Genomic DNA, 23,823 nt, shown 5'->3' with positions numbered 1-23,823 from the left:
GAGCGTGGACATCCCTCCCCGCGCCGTCTGCCGTCTGGCCCCCCCACGGCTCGAGAAGATCCACAGAGCCTCGCTCGTGCCGCACCTGCGCTACGCTCGCGTGCTACCGGCCACCAGCAGCCATCCTCGCTACCACCACCATCATCGCCATCGCTCCAGCCGCTCCTGCCACCACTGCTTCGTCCTACCGCCGTCGACAATGCGCTTCTCGTCGTTCCTCGCCACCGCCCTGCTCGCCCTCGCGCCCGCCGCCCTCGTGGCCGCACAGGCAAACGACACTCCCGAGCTCGGCATCGTCACCACCTTCCCCAATAACCCTTTCTCTAGTGAGTCGAGCCGCGTCGCTGCCTCCGCGCACCGCAGAGCTCAACACAGCTGAGCGCAGCTGACATCCGCCCATGCCGATCCTTTTCGCCCGCCTCATCGCTCCCCCACCAGTCGTCAAGAATGGCCAGCCCAACACCGTCGTCTTTTCCATAACCAACCCGCCCAAGGAGGACCGCCTGCTCACCCTCCAGTCGGTCACCGGCGCCTTCTTGAACCTCAAGAAGACCGACGGCCAAAAGGGCCGCGTCGTCCGCAACATGACGACCACCGCCTTCAAGTCGCGCCCGCTCCGCTCCGTCGGCGGCAAGCCCGTCCAGATCCCCTTTGACTTTGTCCCCGAGTTCAAGCCCCAGGAGATGGGCGTCGAGTTCAGCCTCCTCGTCAACGACGAGCAGACCGGCAAGAAGCACCGCATCGAGGCCTACCGCGGAAAGGTCCAGGTCATCGAGCCTCCCAAGAACTGGTTCGACTGGCAGCTCCTCTCGGTCTATGCCCTCGGCCTCGCCTTTGTCGCCGGCGCCGCCCTCTTCGCCTACAACACCTACCTCGCCCCGCAGACGTCCAAGAAGGCCGCGCCCAAGAAGCCCGTTGCCGCCGCCGCCGGACAGGAGAAGAAGGTCGACAGGCCCACGCTCGTCAAGACAAAGTCGGGCGCCTACGAGGAGGACTGGATCGTGAGTGTGCGCGGCGGGATGGGCTCCCTTGCCAACAGATCGCCGACGATGCTGACCAGCTACGCTCTCATCTCTGCGTCCCAACAGCCCGAGGCCCACATCCGAGCTCGCAAGACCCGCTCCGCCGGCGGCGCCCTCAGCAGCGGCGACGACGAGCCCGTCTCGCCCGGCCGCAAGCAGCGCAAGGGCCGCAAGTAGAGAGGGCGGGGCCAATGCGGGGAAAGCGTTGAACGAACAAGCGGAACGACGCGTGGCTTGATGGAACCAGACGGCCAACCAGGTCGGCCTCGCGTGCTCTAGCGCAACGACGCTCGGAGCACCGGGATGGCGTGCGGCGGTCAAGCCTTGTCGTGTCCAACAAGCAAGGCAGCTCCTTTGTAGATATGCATGGTAGAGAGTCGAGGAAATGGTCAATATCCTGCTCAACGAGATCGTATAGACGCGGCTGCACAAGCCCGATCAGGTCGTCGCGGCCACGGGCGAGAGACGGGCAGAAAATCTCGTCGCGACCATACCATCCGATGCGCAAGCGCCACTGCGCAACATCGACATGGCACACAGGCCGACCGTCGAGCGAGGGACAGGCACGTGGCCGACTTCGTCTGGGGCTCTCAGCGTGCCGATGCACAGGACGAGTGGCGGGACGTGGCTGCTGCGGACACCCCAGCGCGTGGAGCTTGCTTGCTTGCTCGCTCTTGGTGACGGCGCAGTGGCGCTCAGTGCGGCGAGGAATTCCTGCTGGATCGGGCTTTTCTTCCGCTGGTTTGGCGTGACAGGTGCGACCCCCGATGGCGATCACGCCCCGCCAGCGCGGCTGGCGCTGGACCCTGCCAGCGAGCCAGCCAGCAGCCTCGCCTCGCCCCGCCCCGCCCAGCCCCGGCGCCTTTTTGGAAGAACGGCGGCGACAGCGCATCACGCAGCCAGCTCGACCCGCCCTCTGGCTGGCTCGCTGGCTGGCTGGCGCGCAAAGAGAGGCCAGGCTGCCGCTGGCCGCTCTCGCTGGCTGGCTGGAGGGCGCGGCCGGCGGCGGGCGGCTCTCGGGCCAACCCACCCACCACGTCAGACTACGCCTGTCTCTCGCCCTGCCCCTTTCTCCTCCTCGTCGACCACCACCTCTTCGCTTCGACCATTGCCTGCTCCTCTCGAAGCACCTCATACAGCACACCACACCGCAAGCTTGACTTCGGGCCACCTCGAGCCATCTCGTACGCCGCAGATCGCACGCCGCTGAAGAGGCTCCGCTCCATCTCAACCAGCTCGTCCCACGCTCCCCGCCCGCCTTGGCCCCGGCTCGACGACTATGGCGCTTTCCATCTTTGTGCCAATCGGCTATATTGCCACGCTGGTCGTGTCGATGCTCGTGTTCTCGCGCATCTACCGTCGGCGCTCGGCGCTCAACTTGGCCAAGGCGCACACGCCCTGGTTCACCGAGGGCAACGAGGCGCGCGACATCTACCAGACGCTGGTGTCGGCGGACCCGGCGGTGCCCGAGGAGATCCTCAAGGCCGCGCTGCTAAATCGTGCCATGGTCGACGTGCGCCGCATCATCCGCATGCGCGACGACAAGCAGGCGCTCGGCGTGCTCCTCCAAAAGGGCAGCATCGGCGACGAGACGATGCAGCGGTTCGCCCTCGCCGAAAAGGAGCTCGAGGCCGAGATCCTCGACGTCGTGTCTGAGGCCAACACGTTCCGCGAGGGATGGGGCCAGCTCATCTTTCCCACGGCGTCCGAGATGGTGGCCCACCTCAAGCATAAGGAGGTCTACTACGACATCCAGAAGCAGAGGCAGGATGAAGGTGAGCACCGGACCGGGGCGCGACCTTGCCGATGCCGTTTACGCGGGACCGTCGCGCTGAACTGTGCGTGGCGTCTCTCCCATTCCCATCCTCTCCTCTTTTTCTTCCGATGACCTTGACACCGCAGTCCGCAAGCTGCAGGAGGCCGGCAAGCCGATCCCGGAGCCGACGGTCGAGCTGCCGCCGCTGATCACGCCTCCCGGAACAACGATCCAGATCCAGGCACCTCCGGAGGGCACCAGCCCGGCGGCGGGTGCTCCCAACGGGCTCGGGCAGCTGCCACCAAACCTCCCACCCGCACAGGCCGCTGCCATCATGCAGGCGCGCGCCCAGCTCCAGGCGATGCAGGAGCAGGCACAGGCGCAACAGGCAGCATCGGCGGCGGCGGCAGCGGCCGCTCCGTCGTCGTCGTCGTCGGGAGACTCGGAGGCCAAGCAGGCGGGCGAGACGGCCAGCGCGGCAGAGGCCAAGGTCGAGAACGGAAGCGCCGCGCCGTCGCAGCCGGCCACGCCAAGCAAGGCCGTCACCGTCGAGGATGCAGACGAGTAGGCGGGGGAAAGTGGGGCCTTCCATGATGTCCCCGGCGAGCATATGGCAGGAGGCCGTACACGACGACGCAACGAAGCCGACTTTGCAATCGACTGCTGTTGCGGTCACCACCGCCGCGTTTCCTCTCGCGGGGCTCTCGTCTGCGACGTGTGTTTCACCTGTTATCGGACCGGACCCGATCGCCAGTCGGTCGCGGTCCGGGTGTCGAATCAGCGACGGCGAGGGGAGGATACCGATGTCTATCGTCCGGAGGCGCGCGGCACTTGCAGGCGGCGGCGGCGGCGGGACGGGAACCCATCCGCTTCCCGGCAGGTCGGTAGCCAAGACGGCGTGGCTCCCGATTCGATCGCTCCTGCCTGCTTACGCTTTGGAAAGCCTGGCCTGGCCTGGTCGTGCGACGGGAGCACTTCCGATGGATCCGCCTATGTAGATTAGCCTCTACCTCCTGCGCAGGTCCCCCCTCCCTTCCCGTTGACGACGACGACGACCGTAGGTGGCCAGAAGGCTCGATGTTTCCCTCCGTACATGAACGTACGAGCGACTTATTGAATCCGTCTTTCTTTGGGCGTCGAGAGGGTTTGACGGCGGCGGTGGGTAGGGACCATCGATGAGCAACGACACCTTCCCGCTGCCTGCGCTGCGTGCTTTCTGGCTTGGCTGCGCCGCCACCCTTTTGCTGAACTCGGCGAGGCGAGACGAGAGCCTGGTCTCGCCGAAGTACCCATGCGTACCCTTTTTTCTGACGATCCGAAGAGGGGACGGGCCCAGGCACCTGTTTGGAAGAGTTTGCACGGGCGACGTGCGCAGCCCAACTTTGGTGCGAAACTGGCGAGTTTGCGCTGCGCAGCGCATCCACCCAAATTCGGTCGGCGACGCCCCTCTTTCGAAACCGTACCCAGCCGCCGTCACGCCGCTCAAACCTGCCAAAATCGATGCTCAGCACGTTGTCCAATTCGGCTTGCGCCTTTCGGAGTCGTTGTGCGCATGCAGCACAAAGCAAGCACCCCAGAACGCACCCCACGACGGGTAGGTGTTCGTCGGCGGCTCATTATTGAAGCTCGCAAAGGCAACCCGACCGAGGCGGGCGAGCGGGCGCAGAAAGGAAGCCAGCCCCCGAGGAAAACGACCCAGCCAGCCAGCTACCTGTAGTCTGCTGCCCGCGAGCTCGCTCGGAGGCGGTGCTTGCCGAACCGACGCTGCAGAAGGCCAAGGCCAAGGCGAAGGCGCGCTGCTCGCTTCTCGCCCGCAGGCTGGAAAGCCGGCCCTCTCCTCGGCTTCCTTGCTCCTTTCTCGTCGTCCGTCCAGGTAGGCGGCGTGCCTTCTTCTTCTTTTTCTCCTTCGAGGCGCTCTTCGTCGTCGTCGTCGCAGCAGGTCAGGCTATCACGCCCGCCTGTCTGTGAAACGTACCGCCGCTACGTACGTACGTACAAACACAACAAGCAGCCGAGGGATTTCGCACGTACGGTCAACCGCACCGTACCGTACCGCGTATGTACATAGCTAGCTTTATGATGTGTAAGCGTTCGTAGGGCACCGCCTTTGTCCGAGCGGCAGGTAGCGGCGGCGTACAGCAGCATCTTTTTAGCACGCGCGACGTATGGAACCGACGACGACGTCGCTGCGCTCCTGCTGGGGCGAAGGCAGAGAGCTCGAGCGAGGTGAACTGCTGGCTAGCTGGCTGGCTCTTTCGCTGCTTCTTCATAGAAGCAGACGTACGACCGACCCGCCTCATCCGACCCCCGTTGCACCCTCTTTTCTCGAGGGCCGGCCTGCCTGGCCTGCTGGCATGGGCCGACGTGCTGGCTGGCTGGCTGGGTGGGCTTCCGTACCCACACGCCTGCACGCACGCACGCACGCACGCTTGCATGCGCCCGCGGCTTTTGGCGTCTGCCCGTCTGACTAGCTGCGGATGGCCCAGAGGCAGACGGACACGATACGCTACGATACGATCCGCACGATCCGACAGCGGGCCAGGTCGCTAGCAAGCAGCACGCAGCAGCCAAGAAGGCAGGCGCTCCAAGCGCAGGCGCGCGGCCATGACCTGAACTGGGCAGGACGACAGCGACAGACCCATCATCCCCCAGCAAGGACCCGCGACCGCAACCGCAAGCGCAGAGCCAACACCCTGCCTGCCTCTCTGCCTAGACTACCGGCCTGCCAGCAGCCAGCAGCCAGCCAGCTGGCACCTGGCTTGCTGTATGCATGCTGGTTGCTTCTTTTGCTTTGTGCTGCTTGCCCGCCTGCCGTTTTCTCTTGGCCCGCACGCGCAGATAGAGCGAGAGAAGCCGACCGGGTGCCCGGGCCCTTCGACCGACGGCCTGGCCTGGCCGCCTGCCTGCCTGCCTAAAATCACCTGCTTGCATTTGGCCTCGACGTGGTGGCTGCGCCCTCCTGGGCTCACCCCCTGGCCCCCGGCTGCCGTGCACTGCCCGCCTGGCCGCCTGTTCGCCTGTTCGCCTGTTCGCCTGCCCCAGCCGCCTGCCTGTCGGTGGTCTGCTCGCCTGTCGTCCTCTCGCTCACCACCACTCTCGCTCACACATCCGCTCGCTCCCCTCATTCGGCGCGCACAAGCGCACTCCGCTAGGCCACGCACTACCTTCTTCCACCGTCATCACCATCACCACCAGCACCACCAGCACCAGCACTGCCACCACCATCATCGTCCTCTCTCTGCCTCACATCTCCTACCCCCTCCACCGACGCGCTTTCATTCCACCCCCTGCTGCCGCTCGCGCCCACCTCGTCGATCGTCATCGCCTTCGACCGCTGCTTTCCCCCCTCACTCGCTGGTCCCGCAGCCGCTGTCGTTGCCGTCGCCCCGTCCCACTCAGCGACCGCCTTCTCGAACCTCGGCCCCGTCCTGACGACCCGTTTTTACGACCTCGCTGCTTGTATCGGATCCCTCGTGCATCCATCTTCGCCCTCCGCCCATCTGCTATCACCCTCACCAGATCAGCCAGCGCATCGCCCCCTTGGCATCCTCCTCCGTCCCACACGCACCACCCCTTCGACCTCGACCACGATCACCTGCTTAGGCCGTCGACACTCCGACCCCGGCTCCCCCTCGTCACGACCCTTCGAGCCTGCTCGCATCTCTCGGCAGCGTCGACGCTCGCCTCGATCGAATTCAAGGTCCTCCGCCGCTCGCCCATCCCGTCGTCCCGTCGGCTGGTGCTTCCACCCCTCCTGTCCAGCACAAAGTCAGCCTCACCTTCGGCTGCCGACTCGTCGCACCTTCCTCTCGCCCATCACTGCGGACGTTTTTTAGCCGCGGCGAGTCAACCCCTGCCCCGCCGCTGTCGCTCCTGCTAACGCGCCACCGACCAGCAGCGCGGCGCATCATTTCGCCACTTGGCTAGTCAGACAGCCAGCACCTGTGTCGACCAGAGGCACTTTTAACCTGGCCCTCGCCATTGCGTCACCTCGACTCTTGATGGCCATCACCGGTCGCACCGTCGCCGCGAACCTGACTTTCCTTCCACGGCTTGATCGAAGCCGTCACTACAGGCTCCTCCTCTGTGCCTCGCGCTCTGGCTGAAGGCCGGACGATTATAGACACAGGCAGACGCCGCCTGGAGCGACCGTCGTAAGCGGTTGCAAGCGCACGCGCGGCGGCAATTGCACCGTCGATTTCCGCGCAGCGCACAGAACAAGGAAGAAGCAGAAGACGGCTACGATGGCCGCCACCACGCAGAGCGCCTACGCCGGCGTCGGCGGCGCTGGCCAGGATCTTGACCCGAGCGAGCCGCCGTCGTTTTTCGTGCGGGCGCTGTACGACTTTGAGTCGAGCGACGCCAGCTCCCTCTCGTTCCGCAAGGGCGCCGTCATCGAGGTGCTCACGCAGCTCGAATCGGGCTGGTGGGACGGTCTAATGGACAACGACGTCCGCGGCTGGTTCCCATCCAACTACGTCGAGCCCATATCCGACGAGGAGGCTGAGCTGGAGCTTGCCGCACAGGCCGCGGCGCAGGACCAGTTTGCGCGCGCCGGCGCCAGCCCAGCGGGCTCGACCGCCAGCGCGTTTGCCGGCCTCGGTCTCGGAGGCGGCTTCGACAGCCTCCACACCCTCATCAAGGGCGAGGGGCTCGGCGCCAGCGACGCCTTCGGCCAGCTGGCAGAGGCGGCGATGCTCGATCCACGGCGGGGCATGTTTGGCCTCGGCGAGTCGGTCGACGGCGGCAGTTCTGGAGGCGACCAGAGCCGGCGCTTTTCCCGCACCGGCGGTGCCGCTCCGCCGCTCAACCTCGACGTGCGCAACTCGACCATCAGCATGAGCTCGTTCGGCACCACCGACGCCAGCTCGCGCTTTGACTCGCCCGTCCACTCGGATCTGACATCGCCGCAGACCCGCAGCCAGTCAAACTCGGTCAGCGAGGCCGACCGGTCCAAGGAGCGCATCGGCGGCAGCGCATCGACGTCGGCTGCCGAGCGCGAGCGCCTGCGCGCGATGTCGCTCTCGACGACCTCCGACCCGCGTCAGGGCGGCTACCCGGCGTCGCTCGGCGTCAGCCCGCTCGGTCGGCCGAGGGCAGCCACGGGTTTGCAGGCGGGTCAAGCAGATCTCGGCAACGGCAGCGCGCCGTACAGCACGCTGCAACGGCACCAGCAGCAGCTGCAAAAGGGCGACGGCGAGCTCTGGGTGCCCAAGGTGACGGACCGCGGCGAGGTGAGTCGGCCAAGCCTGCCATCGCAGCATTGTTCCACAATCATGCCCGCGCTGACGCTCCCTCCCCCTTCATCGCCGCAGGTTGTCTACCTCAACACTCGCACGCAGGCCATTTCTCAGGAGGCCCCGACCACCAAGACGTCGAGGTCCTCGCTCGAGGACGTCGACGGGGCCCGCCCGCCGTCTTCGGCCATGATGCGGCCGACGGGCTCGTGGCAGGGAAGCTCGGCCCAGTCGAGGCGGAGCGGGACCAACAGCGCCAACATGTCGAGCCGACCGTCGTCCTCGAACGCCACCAGCAACTCACGCCCTTCGTCGGTCAACAGCAACCACACGGCGGTGCTGATGGGCGGCGGGGGCAGCGGCGCTCGCAGTTCCCGCCCGCCGGCTCGCAACGCCGTCGAGTTTCTTCCCAACCCGAGGGACGTGCCGGCTCCCTGGAAGCTCCGACTGACCGACGACGAGCGCCACTTTTTCTTCTGCCACAAGCTCACGCGCGAGGTCCGCTACGAGCTGCCGACGGACTCTGAGCGCCGGCCGACGCGGAGCCGCGCCAGCAGCTCCATCAGCCTGCACGACGAGGTGCTGGATCCGGCCATGATGGACGGACGCACGTCGAGCATGGGTGGAGCGGACTCGGACGACTCGGATCTCGACGGGGCGGTCGCATCGAAGCTGCCGGGCAAGTCGCCGCGAGGCCGGATCCGGCTTTCGCAATCGTCTGCGGCGGCCAAGGACAACGACCAGTGGGGCTTGGCGTCGATCGCCCACGACCCGATCTTCGCAGCGACCGCCAAGCCTCCTCCGCCCACGCTAGTCGAGGATGGCAAGGCGGCCCTCGAGGCCCAGAGGCAGCTCGGACCGGGACAGCCGACCCAGGTGGCGGTGCTGGTCCGCAAGGCGCACGAGGCGATCCGGTCCATGGCGGCCATCGCCTGCGAGCAGATGGGCACCGACGGCCTGAGCGATGCGGACCGCGGAGGCCCGATTGTGTCCGACGACGGCCTCTACCTTCCTAGGCTGGCCACGGCGGCGGTCTCGGTGGTGGCGGCCATTCGAGAGGTCCTTTACGCGGCCGGCTCGCTGGCGCTGCTCTCTGCCGACGCCCAGACGCTGTCGGGCCTGCTTGTGCTCGACGCCTCGGGTCGCCGCGCGGGTAAGAGGCCGGCGGGCGCCGCGCTGCTGGGACCAACCGACTTTGCCGAGGTCGTACGGGCGCTCCAGGGCAGGACGTCGTCGGACGCCAAGCTGCTGCGCCTTGCTGGCGCCTCGACGGCCGACCAGGTCGCTTCGATCCCCGCCTTCATGTACCCGATCGGGCGCAAGATCAACGCCACCATTTCCAAGCTGGTGTTGTCGTCGAGGCAGGTCATCGATCACACGGTGACGCTCAGCTCGTCGCCGACGTCGCGCAAGGAGAGCACCATGACCGAGCTCGACGCCGAGACGTTCGAAAAGATCTACCAGTGCCGGCAGCGGCTGCGCGAGGATGCTCTGGAGCTGAACCGGTTGCTGCAGTCGTTTGGCGACGAAGCCGAGCGGGCGCGGGCCAGCGCCCTCTTCACGTCGAGCGGTCGGGGCTGGCTGAGGAGGATCGAGGGCGGCGTCGAGGGTCGCTCCGGCCTGGGCGGCGCGGGCGCGACGACGCTGGGCGGCGGCATGGCGGCGGGCTGGCAGGGCAACGGTTTCGCTCTGCCGACCGCCTACGAGACCGCGGCGCTGCGCACCGAGGCTCAGGGAAAGTTCAACAACCCGTTCGAGCTCAAAAAGGACTTTCACAATGCGCTCGTCCGCGGCCGGGCAGCGCTGGTGCGGAGGCCGACCTCGCCGCTGTCGCAGAGCCTCCTGCCGGCCCTGCAGTCGCAGCAGGATGCCCTCAAGGAGGACCTCGACGCTCTGCGGACCAGCTTGGAAGCGCCTGGCTCGCAAGATTCGTCGTCGAAACGAGCAGAGGCGGCGCTTCTGCGCTGCGGCACTCTGCTGGCCCTCGTCGAGGATGTCGATGTCGCCTCGTCGGTCGACGTCGATGGCCTGACGGCAAAGGAGATCCAGGGATCGGCCATCAATCAGCGGATTGCCTCGCGCGCGGATCAGGCACGGACCCTCGTTCGTCGCCTTGGTCTGTTGAAGCAGGCCACCTACGACGCCAGCTCGGACCTGCTCGTCGCGATCCAGGAGGCCTCCTCGGCCGCCGACGCCCTAGAGCAGGCTGCCCGGGCATCGAGGGCGACCGATGTGCTGTCCCGCCTGTCATCGGCACTAGTCAAGACGCTGTCCGACTTGGCGCAGGTGGCCGAAGACCAGCTCAAGGACGCGGCGCCTCACCTCGGCGCGCGAGCCATTGTCTACGAGCTGGACGGCGACCAGGAGCTCGCTCGACAGCCGGTGACTTCCGCCGCAGACGGCGCGATCGACGGTGCTGCGATGCCCGCTGCGACGGGCGGCGGAGGGCGCTCGTTTAGCGTGCCGACGGTTGCGACGTCGGGTGCCGACGATGACCCTGCCAGCGAGACCGAGGTCATGTTCCTCGGGCCGGGCATTGCCGTGCCCAATGGCCCGCGCTCCCGCAACCGGAGCCCTGCTGGCGCGATCGGTTCGTCGGGCTCGGTGCCGCCCGCCGCTCCCTCTACGGGCACCTCGTCGTCCTCGGGCGCGGTGCTGTCCTCATCGCGAGGCGGGACGCTGGGCTCGATCGTCAACCGGCAGCGCTCGACGTCTGTGACGACCGGCGGCTCGACCCGATCGATGCAGTCGCTGCAGGAGACGACGCGCAGCCTGCTCAGTCGCCGCGGCACGCTGGCCGATTCACACACGCCCACCAGCATCGACGAGGGCGACGAGGGCCGCAACTCCGGCCAGAGGGCGCGGCGGATGCTGGGCGACGATGCGCCGCTCTCGGCGCAGTCAACCCACGAGAGCGAGGCGAGCAGTATCAACAGCAGCCTGAGGCGGCGCGAAGAGGAGCTGCCGTGGTACCTCGAGCCGGACTACGACCCCAACGACATCCTCATGGGCGCCGACGGCCAGGTCAAGGGCGCCACGCTCGAGGCGCTCATCGCCCGCGTCACCAACCACAACTCGTTCGACACCAGCTTCAACAACACGTTCCTCATGACCTACCGCTCGTTCACCACGACCGAGGAGCTGCTCGAGCTGCTGTTCGCCCGCTACCGGATCGCGCCGCCCGACGGGCTGACCGAGGACGAGCTGGGCGTGTGGACGGAGAAGAAGCAAAAGCCGATCCGCCTGCGCGTCTTTAACTTGCTCAAGTCGTGGCTCGAGGGCTACTTTTACGAGGGCGAGGACGACCGCCACCTCGACCGGGTGCGCCGCTTCGCACTCGAGGAGATGTCGCAGTCGCCCTCGATGAAGGCGCCCTCGCACCAGCTGGTGCGCCTCGTCGAGCGCCGGCAGGGCGAGGGCGAGCAGATGATCCGCAAGATGGTGCTGCCGACGTCGGCGCCGCCGCCAATCCTGCCCAAGAACCTCAAGAAGCTCAAGCTGCTCGAGATCGACCCGCTCGAGATGGCGCGCCAGCTGACGCTCATCGAGAGCCGCCTCTACAACCAGGTCAAGCCGGCCGAGTGCCTGGGCCTCAAGTGGACCAAGCCGGGCAACGAGGTGCACGCCAAGGGCATCATGGAGAGCATCAACACCCACAACCGCATCAGCGCCTGGGTGGCCGAGGCCATCCTGCGCCAGGAGGACCTCAAGAAGCGCTCGACGCTCATCAAGCACTTTATCGGCATCGCTGACCGCTGCCGCGCGCTCAACAACTTTTCCGGCATGTGGGCCATTGTCTCGGCGCTCTCGACGGCGCCCATCCACCGCCTGCGGCGCACCTGGGACGCCGTCAGCCAGAAGCACGTCATGATCTTTGAGAGCCTCGAGACGCTGATGAGCGCCAGCCGCAACTGGGCCAACTACCGCGAGCTGATCCACAAGCTCAACCCGCCCTGCGTGCCGTTTCTCGGCCGCTACCTGGGCGACCTCACCTTTATCGAGGACGGCAACCGCGACCGCCTCAAGGACGACGTGCGCCTCATCAACTTTGGCAAGCGACAAAAGACGGCCGAGGTCATCCGCGAAATCACCATCCACCAGTCGACGCCCTACAACCTCACCCCCGTGCCCGCCATCCAAAAATTCATCGACGACAACCTCGTCGAGAGCCGGACCGCCGACGAGCTGTACGAGCAGAGCCTGGCCCTGGAGCCGAGGGAGAGGTGAGTGCCGGCCCAAGGCCCAGCAGAAAGTGCGTCAAGTCCGTTCGAACCATGTCGCTGACCCCAAACGTCGCTTCTTGCCTCTATCCCTGCCCGTCTGCTTTTCTGGTCTTGCAGGGAGGACGAGAAGATCGCCCGCCTGCTGCAGGAGAGCGGCTTCCTTTGAAGCGCCGCGTCGCGCCGCGCCGTGCCGCATTCCGACATCGGCCCGACCTCCGGGTTTCCTTGTGTCCTTCCGGCAACGACTGTGGCCACCGCTGCCGTTGCCTCTAGCTCTGTTGCTGTCCTGCTATCCCGTCGTAGTCGCTCCGCCAGGCCTGGCCGTCACGGCCCTCGGTGGCTGCCGTCGAAATATTCAAATTGATACCCGCCAGCCTTCGTGGTGCCATCGTGTCTGCCCATCGGTCTTCCCGCATCTGCTCAGGCAGGCCTCTCATGGTCAATCGAGCTCGGTGAAGGTTCACTCTGCTGCCCGCCGCTGAGTCGGTGCACGATCGTGTGGGTGGTTGACGACGTGTCATACAGGATGGCGTGGAGAGTGACAGCCAGGGTAGGGTGGGATGATGGGGCAGGAATGGGTGAGCGAGCGAGTGAGGTAGCGGGGGATGGGTCGTACGAGGGTGCGGGTTGGAGATGGGGATGGGGACGGCGAGAAGAGAGACATGGAGCGAGAGGAGATGCAACAGGCGGACAGGCCGGGCCGTGCAGGGCTCAGTTGACGGCGGTGAACGTGACGCCGTTGAAGGCGTGGTGCTCGGTCGTACCCTTGCTGCCCCTGGTGGCGCCCTCGAACGTGACTGTCGAGGGCCGAACAAGGGAGAGGGAGAGAGCAGAGAGTGGGAGGGTATCGGCGTCAGCTCGTTTGATAGCGATGACGAGCTGCGCCGGGGGACGCCGCGCCGTGGCGGGAACTCACCATTGGCACCGCGCGTCGAAAGAATCTCCGCGACGCTCCTGACGGGACCATCGTTCTGGATGCGCCAGGGCTGCACACACCCGTACTGGTCGAAGGCAGCGTACTTGGGGTAGAGACACTTGTTACCCTCTGCCGAACAAACCTGCGCATTCCCTCCCTTCCTGCCATCGGCGGCGGCGGGGGCGGGGGCGTGGCACGCGCGCTCCTGGCACTGGTGGGCCGGGACGGCATGGCACTGGTTGGCCCAGCTGTAGGGCTGGTTGAGGTCGCACACGATGTTGAACGCCTTGCCGTGCGCATTGACCAGCGCGAGGCCGTCGAGGTTGCGTCCCGACGAGTTCTGCACGCACAGCTTCAACGACCCGTCCACGAAGACGGGACCGATACCGTCCAGCGATAGGTGCGCCTTGACGGGTCCCGTCGTTGCGGGCGCGGGGCTGGGCGCACCGTTGATGAGCGGCAGGAGGCCGAGGGTGAGGGGAAGGAGGAAATGCATCTTTGGAAACACGAGGCAGGCAGAGCGGGTTGGGAGGCTGAGTTGAAGTCGTGTAGATGCGAGACGAGCGGAAGTCGGCGGAGGTTGGCGAGAGTGAGGCAGGAGGATGGGAGGCTAACTAGGCCTTCCTCCGCGCATCCAGAGCGGCCTCTATATGGCCTCTAGATGCCAGGCTGCGACGGCCTAGTTGAGCAGGCCCAGCAGGAGTCGCCAAGGAGCTAGTGGACGGCTCGAGGACCCGAGAGATGTCCCTCGACGGACAAAAAGATGACGATGTCGGTGACGGTGATGTGGGCGTGAAGAGCAGCGCCGCGCCTTCGGGCCCCCACACGGCCGCGTGGCGCCCACCTCTCCTGGATCATTCATGAGTGGTGCGAGAGCTTTGACCGCCTTGACCTCGGGCACCCGCCAACCGACGCCATCGACCACCGGGGCGTGACCACGTTTCAACGAACGACGACGAGCCCTTAGGGCAAATTTCCACCGAATCGCGCGGCGGTCCCGGCGACGTGGCAGGGCGGCAGAAAGGACCACGCACGCTTCTGCTGTTGCACGTCTGTAGGTGAGGTCGTCCAGGCAACACTGGCCCCGCCACGAGTGTCGCAGTCCACGACTGGCCGACAATCATTGCTGCGCCCGTCGTCGTTGACGTTGCAGCGGGGCGGACCTCGAAGAGGGACGTACGACGAATCGCCACGCGGCACCGTCCGTCACTCTGGTGGGCACGGCTGAGCTGCGCTTTTTGCCTTGTTCACCCACCGAAAGACTAGGCTGGTCATGGCCTGTGACTCGTGGCGGTACTCCTTCTGGGCTCCGGCAGAACCCCCGAACAAGGTGTTCGAAAGGTTTGCTTCGTCAACGCCTCCAGCCCCCGGATCCGCCCGGGGCTGTCGACCGGCCGCGGTCCGCAAGGCGTGCCGGTTCGGTGGCAGCACACGCGGCCTTTCAGAGGCTCAATTCGTCGCGGCTTGCCTGCACAGGGCTGCGCCGAGCAGCCCCGCATCAAAGCGTTGCAGCTTGACAGCGGTGCGCTGCCACAGTCGTGGTCTGTTGGCAAGGCGTCGTCGGATGATGCCGAGTGCCGACTGCAGCGACCGGCATCGACCCCGATGTTCCTTGCTCGGAGCCAGAGCTTGGCACGCAACTCCTCAAACTTCTACCTTTGCACACCTCAGCGCAGGAGCATCGCGGCAGGTTGCGATGGGCCTTGAGATTGCGGCAGCGACGGCGCCACAGGAGGGCGCCAAGATGGCTCTGACTTGATGGCTCAGGCCGTCGACGGTGGTCTTGCCGACCATGCTACAGACAGACGCACGCGGCCCTGCATCCGATCGGGAAACGTGTCAAGCAAGATGGATCGGCATGAAAATTGCGGAAGTGCGGCAGTCCCGGAAGGGAAATGGGCGCTGAGATCGGGCTGCGCTGCTCAAGCTTAAGGTCAACAGTTAAAGCGCTGGGCGCGGTGAACGTCGCCCGGCGGCTACTTTTCCGCGGCCTTTGCCGATGCGCAGATGGAGGCAGGGATACTGTGGTCGATCGACATCGAGGTCGACGACGTACGACAACGACGGGCGACGGCGACGGCGAGGGCGACGGCTATGTGCCAGCCTAGCGCTGGGCAGCTGAAGAGAGGCAGGCCAAAACCGACCGAGGCGTGGCGAGGACGAGAGAGAGCCCCAGGATGTCTGCTAGGCGCCCTCGCGAGATCGGTAGGGTACCGCCGATTGGGGCTCGCTTTTGGCTTGGCTTTCGGGGCGCTCCGATTCGATGGCCTGGCCCGGCCTGGCCTGGACGGCCTGCCAGCTGCTCGTACGTCGTGTGATGTCTGCCGGGCTGCGGACGCGCCTCCAGCCTGACCCGGCATGGCCGCTGCCTGCCCGTGGGCCCCTCAGCTTCTCTGCCTATATGCCTGTCGGCTGCCCCGCGCTGCCCCGTGCTGCTTGTCTGCCTGCCTCGTCGTCGTCGTTGGCCACCACGATATCGCCAGGCGACGGGTCGCCCGTGCGTGACGAGCAGATGGGGGCTCGTCGCCGTCGGACTCTGAACGGTCAGCCATCAGGTCCCAGACCTCACGCCAGCACGCAGAGGGGTCGCCGCCATTCGCTGGGTCAGGCGGCAGACCGAAGTACGGCACACCGTCTGCGCTGTACTCCATCTCGTCCTCCGCTCTACGTCGGCCTGCCTCTCTGTCGTCGTCGTCGTCGTCCTTGTCGCCGGGTGACCGAGTGACCGAGTGACCGCGGCGGGCATAACCTGGCCTGCAAGACCCAGGGGTTCGGTAGGGTGACGAGGCGAGAGCGATGCATCCTGCGCTGTCTCTGTGCGCGCGCGCTTAAGTCCGCAACCCGAGCCTTCCCCCCCCCCCTAGCCTGCCTCTGCTTTTTTCTCTCCCTCTCTGGCTCTCGGCCCAGCTGCCTGGCTGGCCCCGGCCGCTTGCCTTGGCGAGCGCTTGGCGAGCCAGTTGGCGCGCGACCCTGCCTAGTACTCCTGGCCTGCCCCACCCTGGTCAAGAAGCCGTGACTCAGAGAGAGAGAGAGACGAGAAAGGTGCCAGGCAGGCTGCGCAGCCGCGGCGGAACTCTTCCGGCGCCGATGGCAGCTCGACGATACGATGAGATGGCGAGGGCCCGCTGCATTAGTCTGCAGCAGCAGGGCCGGCGATGAGACGGTGGTGGTGGCACCGACGCTGGTGACGGCTTCAGCCAGGCAGGCCAGCGAGAAGAATCGCTGGGGCCCCTCCGCTAGGCTGCTGCCGTTGCACGATGCCCTGCCGCGCCAGATACAGGTATTTCGCCAGTGCGGCGGCGGCTACGGTATGGTGTGGCAGGGTTTGGCCAGGCAGGGTCAGGGCGGGCCAAGAAAAGCGAGGCGGGGCCAGGCGTGGCCAGGCGGCAGGCAAACGGTGACGCTTTGTCGCGCGGCGGGCGAACCCTGGCCCTCAACCCCCCCACCAAAAGAAGACACGGACGGCCTCGCCGGGAGCAGCGTGCCTCGTCGAGGGTGCTGCCGACCCGCAGTCGGCCCTTTCTTCTCCTCAACATCCATCAACGCCCACCACCGCCACCACCACCATACCCACCATCCACCTGCCTCTTCGCCTCCGCAGTCGCCATCCTACCCACACCGCGAGCTCATCGTCGTCTCCAACCTGCTCCGCGACCTTGCTCCGACCCTCGGTCACTTTCGAAAGCATTGCAGGCCCCAGCAGAGGACGTCGCCCGCGCCGGATCGACTTTATTTGCCCCTCGAATACACCACTCCGGCGCTCGGAATCAGCCCGACGCAGCTGTAGCGCCCTCCTCCGGCTCGCTCCTCCTCTGTCAGCTCCCAAGACCGGCCGATCCGGTAGGTTGCGACCCCTCCACGGCGGACGGCGAGGTTTCGCTGGGATTTTCCCGCCTGCCCGCCTGCCTGCCTTTCTGAGCCGACAACATGCCCACCAGCAACGCGCCCCACGCCAACGGCACGGCCGAGCCAGCCTCGGCCGGATCCAACCAGGGCTCGGCCTCGCCCAGCTCCCAGTCGTCGGGGCACCCGCTGCGACCGGCCCCGTCCGCCGGCGCAATGCGGCAGTCGCCCGCCGCCACCTCGACATCCGGCGCGGGCCAGATCACGCCGCTCCGAACCAGCAGCGGCACGCTGATCACGCCCAAGCCGCTCAGCGCCCGCGGTCCAGGCACCGTGGCTGATGCCGTAGCCGCCTCGCTCGGCAGCAAGCGCGAGCGCAAGCGCAAGCGGATCCACTACAGCTGCGCCGAATGCCACCGCAGGAAGCACAAGTGCGACCGGCAGACGCCCTGCCAGCCATGCATCGACCGCGGCCTCGGCGACAGCTGCCGCCCCTTTGAGGACGGCGACCAGTTCGGCGACATGCGGGACCGGGTGCAGCGACTCGAGGACATCGTCGAAGGCCTGGCGGTGGCACAGGCCGAGCTGGCAAAGGAGCTGAGCGAGGCGCGCAAGGGCGGGTTCGAGTATCAGGAGATGGAATCGAGCGGCGACGAAAACGACGGCGAGCAGCAGACGACGGCCGACGGCCAGCCGCGGCCCAAGCCGAGGAAGAAGCGGCGCCTCATCCGGCCCGACACGGTGCGGGGCATGGAGCGCGAGGAGCTGTACAACTCCGAGGCGCAGGCCATCGCCGCCGTCAAGGGCGAGACCATCGACTCGAGCTCCAACCAGCGGCCCAGCTCGGGGCGGCGCTACGACGAGGGCGGCAACCCGCTCGAGGGCGGACTGGCGCGCGACGGCGACAGCTGGTTCGGCGCGCTGGCGCTGCCCTCGGTGTCGCGCGGCGTCATCGAGACCGAGATCAACGGCGAGCGGCTCGAGCTGGGCGCCAACTTCCCGCGCTTCCCGGCGTCGGTCAAGCTGCACCGCCTCATCCACGAGGGCGGCGCTCCGGAAAACATCCTCTCGCAGCTGATGAACTGCCTGCCGAGCAAGCAGGACACGGATCGCCTGCTCGACATCTACTTCCGCGACATCAACCACACGCGCCTCCCCATCCACGAGGGCACCTTCCGCCAGTCGTACGAGGAGCTCATGGAGTTCCGCTGGGGCGACGCAAAGGAGGAGCGCGGCGACGACGGTGCCCGCCACGTGCCCTTCCTCGCCTTCCTCTTCTCGATCCTGGCGACGGCGATGCGTTCTCTCCCAGAGAGCATGGGCACCGAGGCCGAGGCCAAAAAGGGCGCCATGCGGCTCTACCACGCCTGCCGCCGCACGATCAACATCGCCTCGACGATCCGCGTCGACCACATCGACCTCGTCCTCGCCCACCTGTTCGCCGCCCGCTTCCTCATCTGCCAGAGGCAGAGCGCAGAGAGCTGGTCGCTCCTCGGCACCGCCATCCGCGCCGCCCAGGCCATCGGCCTCCACCGCGACGGCAGCAAGCTCGGCCTCGACGCCATCACCACGGAGCGCAGGAGGAGGCTGTGGGCGCTCATCTTCCACATGGACAAGACCACCAGCATCCTCCTCGGACGGCCCCAGGCGATCCAGGAGTTCCACTGCGACACGCTGCCGCCTTCGGACGTCGACATCGACACGATGCCCCGCGCCGCCCGGCCCTATGTCCCGCGCACCAAGGCGAGGCCGCACGCGCCGCCGGGCGTCTTCCTCTTTGTCGCCATCCGACACGAGCTGGCGCGCCTCACGGGCAAGATCGTCGACCACTTCCAGAACCTCGCCAGCCCGCGGCGCTACGCCGACGTCGTCGCCCTCGACGAGGAGCTGGAAAAGTTCCGCCGCGACTTGCCCGACATCTACCGCATGGACCGCGCAGAGGACGGCAGCTGCACCGGCACCGACAAGAGCTTCGACGACGTCTGCTCCTACCTGCCCCTCCACCGCTACCTGCTCAACATCGAGTACCACTACGTCCGCATCGCCCTGCACCGGCCGTATGTGCTGCGCAACAGCGAAAAGTACTCGCACTCGCGAGCCGCCGCCTTTGAGAGCGCAAAGACGGACCGCATGGTGCGCCACGAATACCGCAAGGACGTCAAGTGGGAGCCGGACCGCGCCAGAAAGGTCCACATGGGCGGCCTCTACCGGCTGTTCAAGTGAGTATGCTGCGGCGTGGACCTTGGCAAGTGTGCCAGCAGGATCCTTGGTAGTGCGAATGCTGACTTAGCGTGCGATCGCGATCCCATCTCGACCCCTCTCCCGTCCTCACCTCCCCGCAGCGCCACCATGATGATCGGCATCGCGCTCTTGCTCAATCCGAACGGGCCCGAGGCCGAAGACTTCCTCTCGTTCCTCGACGAATTCATTGAGCACCATCGCAACCGCGGCACCGGCGGCGGCGACACGGATCAGTGCACCAAGCGCGAGGTCAAGATCATTGAGCTCTTCCGCGCCAAGGCGCGCGACCCGACGTGGTGCGCCACCTCGGGCGCGGCCGCCGATCGGAGAGAGAGCGCCGCCAAGCAGGACGCAGCGGATTCGGCGGCGGCAGCGGTGGCAGCAGCTTCGGCCAACGCCGCGTCGAGCGGCGGCAACGCAGCGGGCGCATCTGCTGGACGCGGCCAGGCGTCTACGGACAAGGGTGGCCGAAACGGCACTCCGGCTCGGTCAGCATCGCAGCCGTCGAGCGAGGATCAGGTCAATGGCCTGCAGCACTGGATCAACCGCAAAGGCCAGACCAACCCGCACAGCGAAGCGCTGAGCCGGGTGTTTGATGCCGGCAGCAATGGCGGTGCCCGCGCCTTCAACATTGCGCAGTTTTTTGGCAACCCGTCGGCGGCCCCCCTGCCCGCCGGCATGGCCAGCGTCAACGGCAACGGCACCGGTGCCGCAGGTCCCAGCTCGACCCACAGCGGCGAGGGCGTCACGCCTCCGCCCTTTACCGGCCTGCTGGCCCAGAATGGGCTGGCATTGGGAGCCGGCGCCATGGGCATGGGCCTCAGCGGCGTCAACATGTCGTCGGCCACGTCCAACGAGACGCAGGGCGACCTGGCGCAGAGCATCTTTGACCAGCTCGGCGGGCTGGAAAACAGCCTGGGCATGCTCAACCCAACGTCGAGCGAGGGCCTCAACGGGCTGGGCTACGGCACGGGCACCGACGGGATGCAGAGCAGCGTCGGCTTCGACCCGTCCGTGTTTGACCTGTCGACGTTCTGGTCGACGCAGAACGGCAGCAGCGCCGCCACCGAGGCGAGCAGCGTCAATGGCCTCGGCGGCACCGCCGCCGCCATGGAGTCGTCGCCGCAGACGCCGATGACGTCCGGAGCGGTGTTGGGCGCCACGCCCGGCGTCGTCAGCGGGTCCGCATCCATCAATATCCCGGCCAGCGTCAACGCGTACGACGGAAGCGCCGGCGGTCCCAATGGCCAGGGAGGCGGCTCCACGCCATCGTCGTCGGCACCGTCGTTCCGCCCCGTGGCGCACCCGCACCTCCGCGCACTGCAGGCAGCGGCGGCCAACGGCACGCTCAATGCGCAGCATCTGCAGTCGCTCGGACCCGATGCGCTTGCCAACCTGGCGGCGCAGGGGGCGGGCTCGTCGGGCGACCAGGGCCAGAATGGCGCCGGAAGCACCGGCGGCGTCGGCGACTGGGGCTTGCTGCCGTGGGGAGGCCTGATTGAGGCCATTGCGCAGAGCTCGCATGGCATCGAGTCGGTCCACCAGTCGCCGCAGCCGCAGCCGCAGGGGCACGGGCAGGGGCAAGGGCAGGGGCATGGGCAGGGGCAAGGGCAGGGGCACGGGCAGGCGCAGGCGCAGGGCGAGAAGGGCAAGGCGGGCGGCAGTTCGAGCGCCGGCACCACGGCAGCAGCGGCGGCGAAGAAGTCGCCCTCGGCAGCAGCGGGGACGGGGCCAGGCAGCGGAACGGGTACGGCAACGGGGGCCAGCAAGAAAAAGGGCGGCGCTGCGTCGTCGGCGTCGTCGGGGGCGCCAGCTGGCGCGGCATCGGAAAAGAAGGGCCCCAAGAGCGAGGTTGGCCAAGACGACGCGGCGAGCCGGTGAGGGCGAGAGTGCGTTGTGAACAATCTGAATCAGTAGAAGTCCGAGGATGATGATAAGGCAAGAGGGATGGCAGCAATCGGCGGGCGGGCTAGAGCGAGACGCTACCGCCGTGATCCAGGATGCGGAAGGTCCTCTTGGCGCCCTCGTGGCGATGGCGGCGGGATCGATTCGGCGACGCCGGTCCGTCGCCCTTCTGCCCGTCGTCGTCGGTGTCGTCGTCGTTGGAGCGCGGTTCGTGGAGGAGTGCGTCGTCGCCAAGTCGGAGCCGGACGTGTTGGGCTTGGCAGGCCCAGAGGGTATTACCGACGGTCTTGACGACTTCGAGCGGTCCAGAGACAAAGGTACCCCAGTGAATCGCCACCGCCACGTACTCCTCTGCGTCCCCTTGGTCGTTGTGCTCTTGGTGGTGTTGCCGTTTCGGGGGGTTGGTGAGGATGTCAAAGATGCGCAGGGCGTCCCAGGGCGTAGCGTGGTTTCCGCCCGTCAAGCCGGGTTTGATGCGCGGCAGCGGGCTGAAGCGGTCAGAGAGGGGCACGTAGCTCCGCACAAACGACAGCGTCGCACCCACGCTGACGGGCAGCAGCGAGACGTGCGGCCGTCCCAGCCGCGTCCGGATCTCGTCAAACGCCGGACACGTCGCTGCCCCTCCCTCCCCCTCCCCCTCCCCCTCCCGCTCCTGCTCCCGTTCCGCCTCGTCAATGTCGATGTCGATGGTGTGCGCCGACGAGGGAGAGGGAGAGGGGCAAGGAGGGTAGTGGGGCGAAGTGTGCATCTGAAACCCGGTGTCGCCTGCGAAAAAGATGCGGTGCGATCCGATGGCCCCTTTGCCGTTCCCGTCCGGGCTTGACTGGTCGGCGATCAATGGTGGCGACGACGACGACGAGGAAATGTACCACGACGACCAGAGCGAGACGTTTGCGTCCAGGCCGACTCGACCCGATCCATGCTGGGCGGGCGTGCACGTAATCTCGACCTGGCCCTGGCCCTCTTCCTCTTCCTCGCCCTCGCCCTCCTCATCTGCCTCCCCCTCCCCGTCCTCCTCATCCCCGACCCCTTCCCCGCCGGCAAACCGCAAACAGATCGACTCCCACCAATCGAGCTCAACGACCCTATCCGGATCCACGCCGAACCCACCACTCTGGTCGGGGGCGAGGAACCACTGCCGATTGCCGAGGGGGACGACGAAGCGGAGCGAGGCGCGGTTGCGGCGCCAGAGCTCGGCGACGGTCGACAGGTCGAGGTGGTCGTAGTGGTTGTGCGAGATGAGGACGACGTCGATGGGCGGCAGGTCCTGCACCGCACACGGCGCCGCGTAGGAGCGGTAGGGCCCCGCGACCTGGGTCGGGGAGCAGCGCGTGGAAAAGATGGGATCAATCAGGATCCGGATCGGTCGCTGTCGTCGTCGTCGTCGTCGTCGTTGTTGTTGTTGCTGCGGGGCCGGATCGAGGGAGGCCGCGCCTTGATCGGCAGGTTTCGAGGCGGATGACGAGGTGGAGCGGCGAGGACGAGGTGGTGGTGGTGGCGTGAGTTGGACCAGGACGGAAGCGTGGCCGAGCCACGTCGTTTTGGACCTGACGCCGTCCGGAATGGTAAAGTCGGGCGCCACGCGGCGCAGCAATGTGTCGGCCGTCCGTCTTGCCGTTTGGTCGTCGATGCCCGCCGCGCCGAGGTGTTGTTGATTGAAAAGCGTATCTTCAATCTCTCCGTCCTCGTCCTCGTCGTTGCCCTCGTTGTCGTCACGGTACTTTGCATCGAGATCCGCTGAAGCGGGGGCGGGGGTACGATCGACGAGTGTGCGTGCAGCCTCGACGGCGAGGGGGATGCAGGGATCTCGATCCTCGCCCCACTCGAGGCCGGCCCAGACCTGTGCCAGGGTGGGCTTGACGGCGCTGGGCCACGGGTTGCGGAACCCCGTGCGTACCCAGGTCGAACTTGCACCCGTTTCCGCGCCCAGATCCGAGCCGCCGTCAGCGAGGGCCGGTGCACCTCTGACGACGTTGCCAAAGGGCCCGCAACCTATCCCCCCCATTCCTCCCACACCCGCCTCGTCGTCGTCAAAGTCGTAGTCGTTGTCGTAATTGTCGTCGTCGGCGTTGTAGCTCTGATCCGTTTCCGATTCGACACGACGAGATGGGAGCGGTACGGCATTCCAATGCGGTTGGAGGTAAGACGTCAGTCCACCCGCGGGGGCCCGCACGACGACATGGTGGGCCGGTAGCCGCTCCGTCGATGGACGGCGGTGTACCGTCATGTGCCGTGGGCCGTAGATGGGTATCGTAGCCATTTTTTGGCGGCGTCGTACAGAGACGGAGGCTAAGAGGCTAGGGTTGGCAGTGGTGGGCAAGGCAGGTGGCGATGGTGGTGGTGGTGGTTGAATGGGCGGGAAAGGGTATGTGCGTACGGAGCTTGGCCCGAGCGAGCTTGGCTTGGCTCGGCTCGGCTCGGCAGGCCAGGCCTGGCTGCATGGCCTGAGCTCGTTCCTGGCCGGGCAAGCCAAGCCAAGCCCGGCCGCACGCGCGCACCGACACCCCCGCGCCTCCACCAGCCCAGCCCAGCCCGCGCCGCCTCGCTCGACTGGCTCCCCTCCCATCCATCCTCTATCAACACTGACTTCCTTTTTCTCTTTTCAAGCCATATGTACAGACAAGGACCGTGACATGGCGGAGAAAGCGGCGGAGAGAGAACAAGTAGAAAAGAACAACAA

General features: G+C 66.7%; 7 protein-coding genes across 7 annotated transcripts; 5 read left to right on the top strand and 2 right to left on the bottom strand.

Annotated features, from left to right (window-relative positions):
• Positions 1-199: 199 nt before the first annotated feature.
• PFL1_01865 (uncharacterized protein) lies at positions 200-1,199 on the top strand (the record flags this gene model as incomplete). Its single annotated transcript, XM_007879377.1, has 3 exons — positions 200-326; positions 439-1,001; positions 1,089-1,199. 3 exons carry the CDS (start codon positions 200-202, stop codon positions 1,197-1,199), a joined length of 801 nt encoding a protein of 266 aa, XP_007877568.1.
• Positions 1,200-2,301: 1,102 nt separating this feature from the next.
• PFL1_01864 (uncharacterized protein) lies at positions 2,302-3,346 on the top strand (the record flags this gene model as incomplete). The annotated part of the gene is made up of 2 exons (XM_007879376.1): positions 2,302-2,797; positions 2,925-3,346. The coding sequence occupies 2 exons, from the start codon at positions 2,302-2,304 to the stop codon at positions 3,344-3,346; spliced, it is 918 nt and encodes a 305-aa protein (XP_007877567.1).
• Positions 3,347-7,022: 3,676 nt separating this feature from the next.
• Positions 7,023-12,404, top strand: PFL1_01863 (uncharacterized protein; the record flags this gene model as incomplete). The annotated part of the gene is made up of 3 exons (XM_007879375.1): positions 7,023-8,012; positions 8,094-12,238; positions 12,356-12,404. The coding sequence occupies 3 exons, from the start codon at positions 7,023-7,025 to the stop codon at positions 12,402-12,404; spliced, it is 5,184 nt and encodes a 1,727-aa protein (XP_007877566.1).
• A 545-nt stretch (positions 12,405-12,949) lies between these two features.
• Positions 12,950-13,650, bottom strand: PFL1_01862 (uncharacterized protein; the record flags this gene model as incomplete). The annotated part of the gene is made up of 2 exons (XM_007879374.1): positions 12,950-13,035; positions 13,155-13,650. The coding sequence occupies 2 exons, from the start codon at positions 13,648-13,650 to the stop codon at positions 12,950-12,952; spliced, it is 582 nt and encodes a 193-aa protein (XP_007877565.1).
• A 1,767-nt stretch (positions 13,651-15,417) lies between these two features.
• On the top strand, positions 15,418-15,879 carry PFL1_01861 (uncharacterized protein; the record flags this gene model as incomplete). Its single annotated transcript, XM_007879373.1, has 1 exon — positions 15,418-15,879. The coding sequence occupies one exon, from the start codon at positions 15,418-15,420 to the stop codon at positions 15,877-15,879; it is 462 nt and encodes a 153-aa protein (XP_007877564.1).
• Positions 15,880-17,081: 1,202 nt separating this feature from the next.
• On the top strand, positions 17,082-21,119 carry PFL1_01860 (uncharacterized protein; the record flags this gene model as incomplete). The annotated part of the gene is made up of 2 exons (XM_007879372.1): positions 17,082-19,216; positions 19,340-21,119. 2 exons carry the CDS (start codon positions 17,082-17,084, stop codon positions 21,117-21,119), a joined length of 3,915 nt encoding a protein of 1,304 aa, XP_007877563.1.
• An 88-nt stretch (positions 21,120-21,207) lies between these two features.
• Positions 21,208-23,324, bottom strand: PFL1_01859 (uncharacterized protein; the record flags this gene model as incomplete). Its single annotated transcript, XM_007879371.1, has 3 exons — positions 21,208-22,512; positions 22,654-23,220; positions 23,301-23,324. 3 exons carry the CDS (start codon positions 23,322-23,324, stop codon positions 21,208-21,210), a joined length of 1,896 nt encoding a protein of 631 aa, XP_007877562.1.
• Positions 23,325-23,823: the final 499 nt, after the last annotated feature.

The sequence above is a fragment of the Pseudozyma flocculosa genome (genome assembly GCF_000417875.1).
Source record: "Pseudozyma flocculosa PF-1 unplaced genomic scaffold scaffold00005, whole genome shotgun sequence".
In the NCBI taxonomy this organism is placed as follows: Eukaryota; Fungi; Basidiomycota; class Ustilaginomycetes; order Ustilaginales; family Ustilaginaceae; genus Pseudozyma; species Pseudozyma flocculosa.
This window is presented reverse-complemented; position numbering and strand designations above follow the sequence as displayed.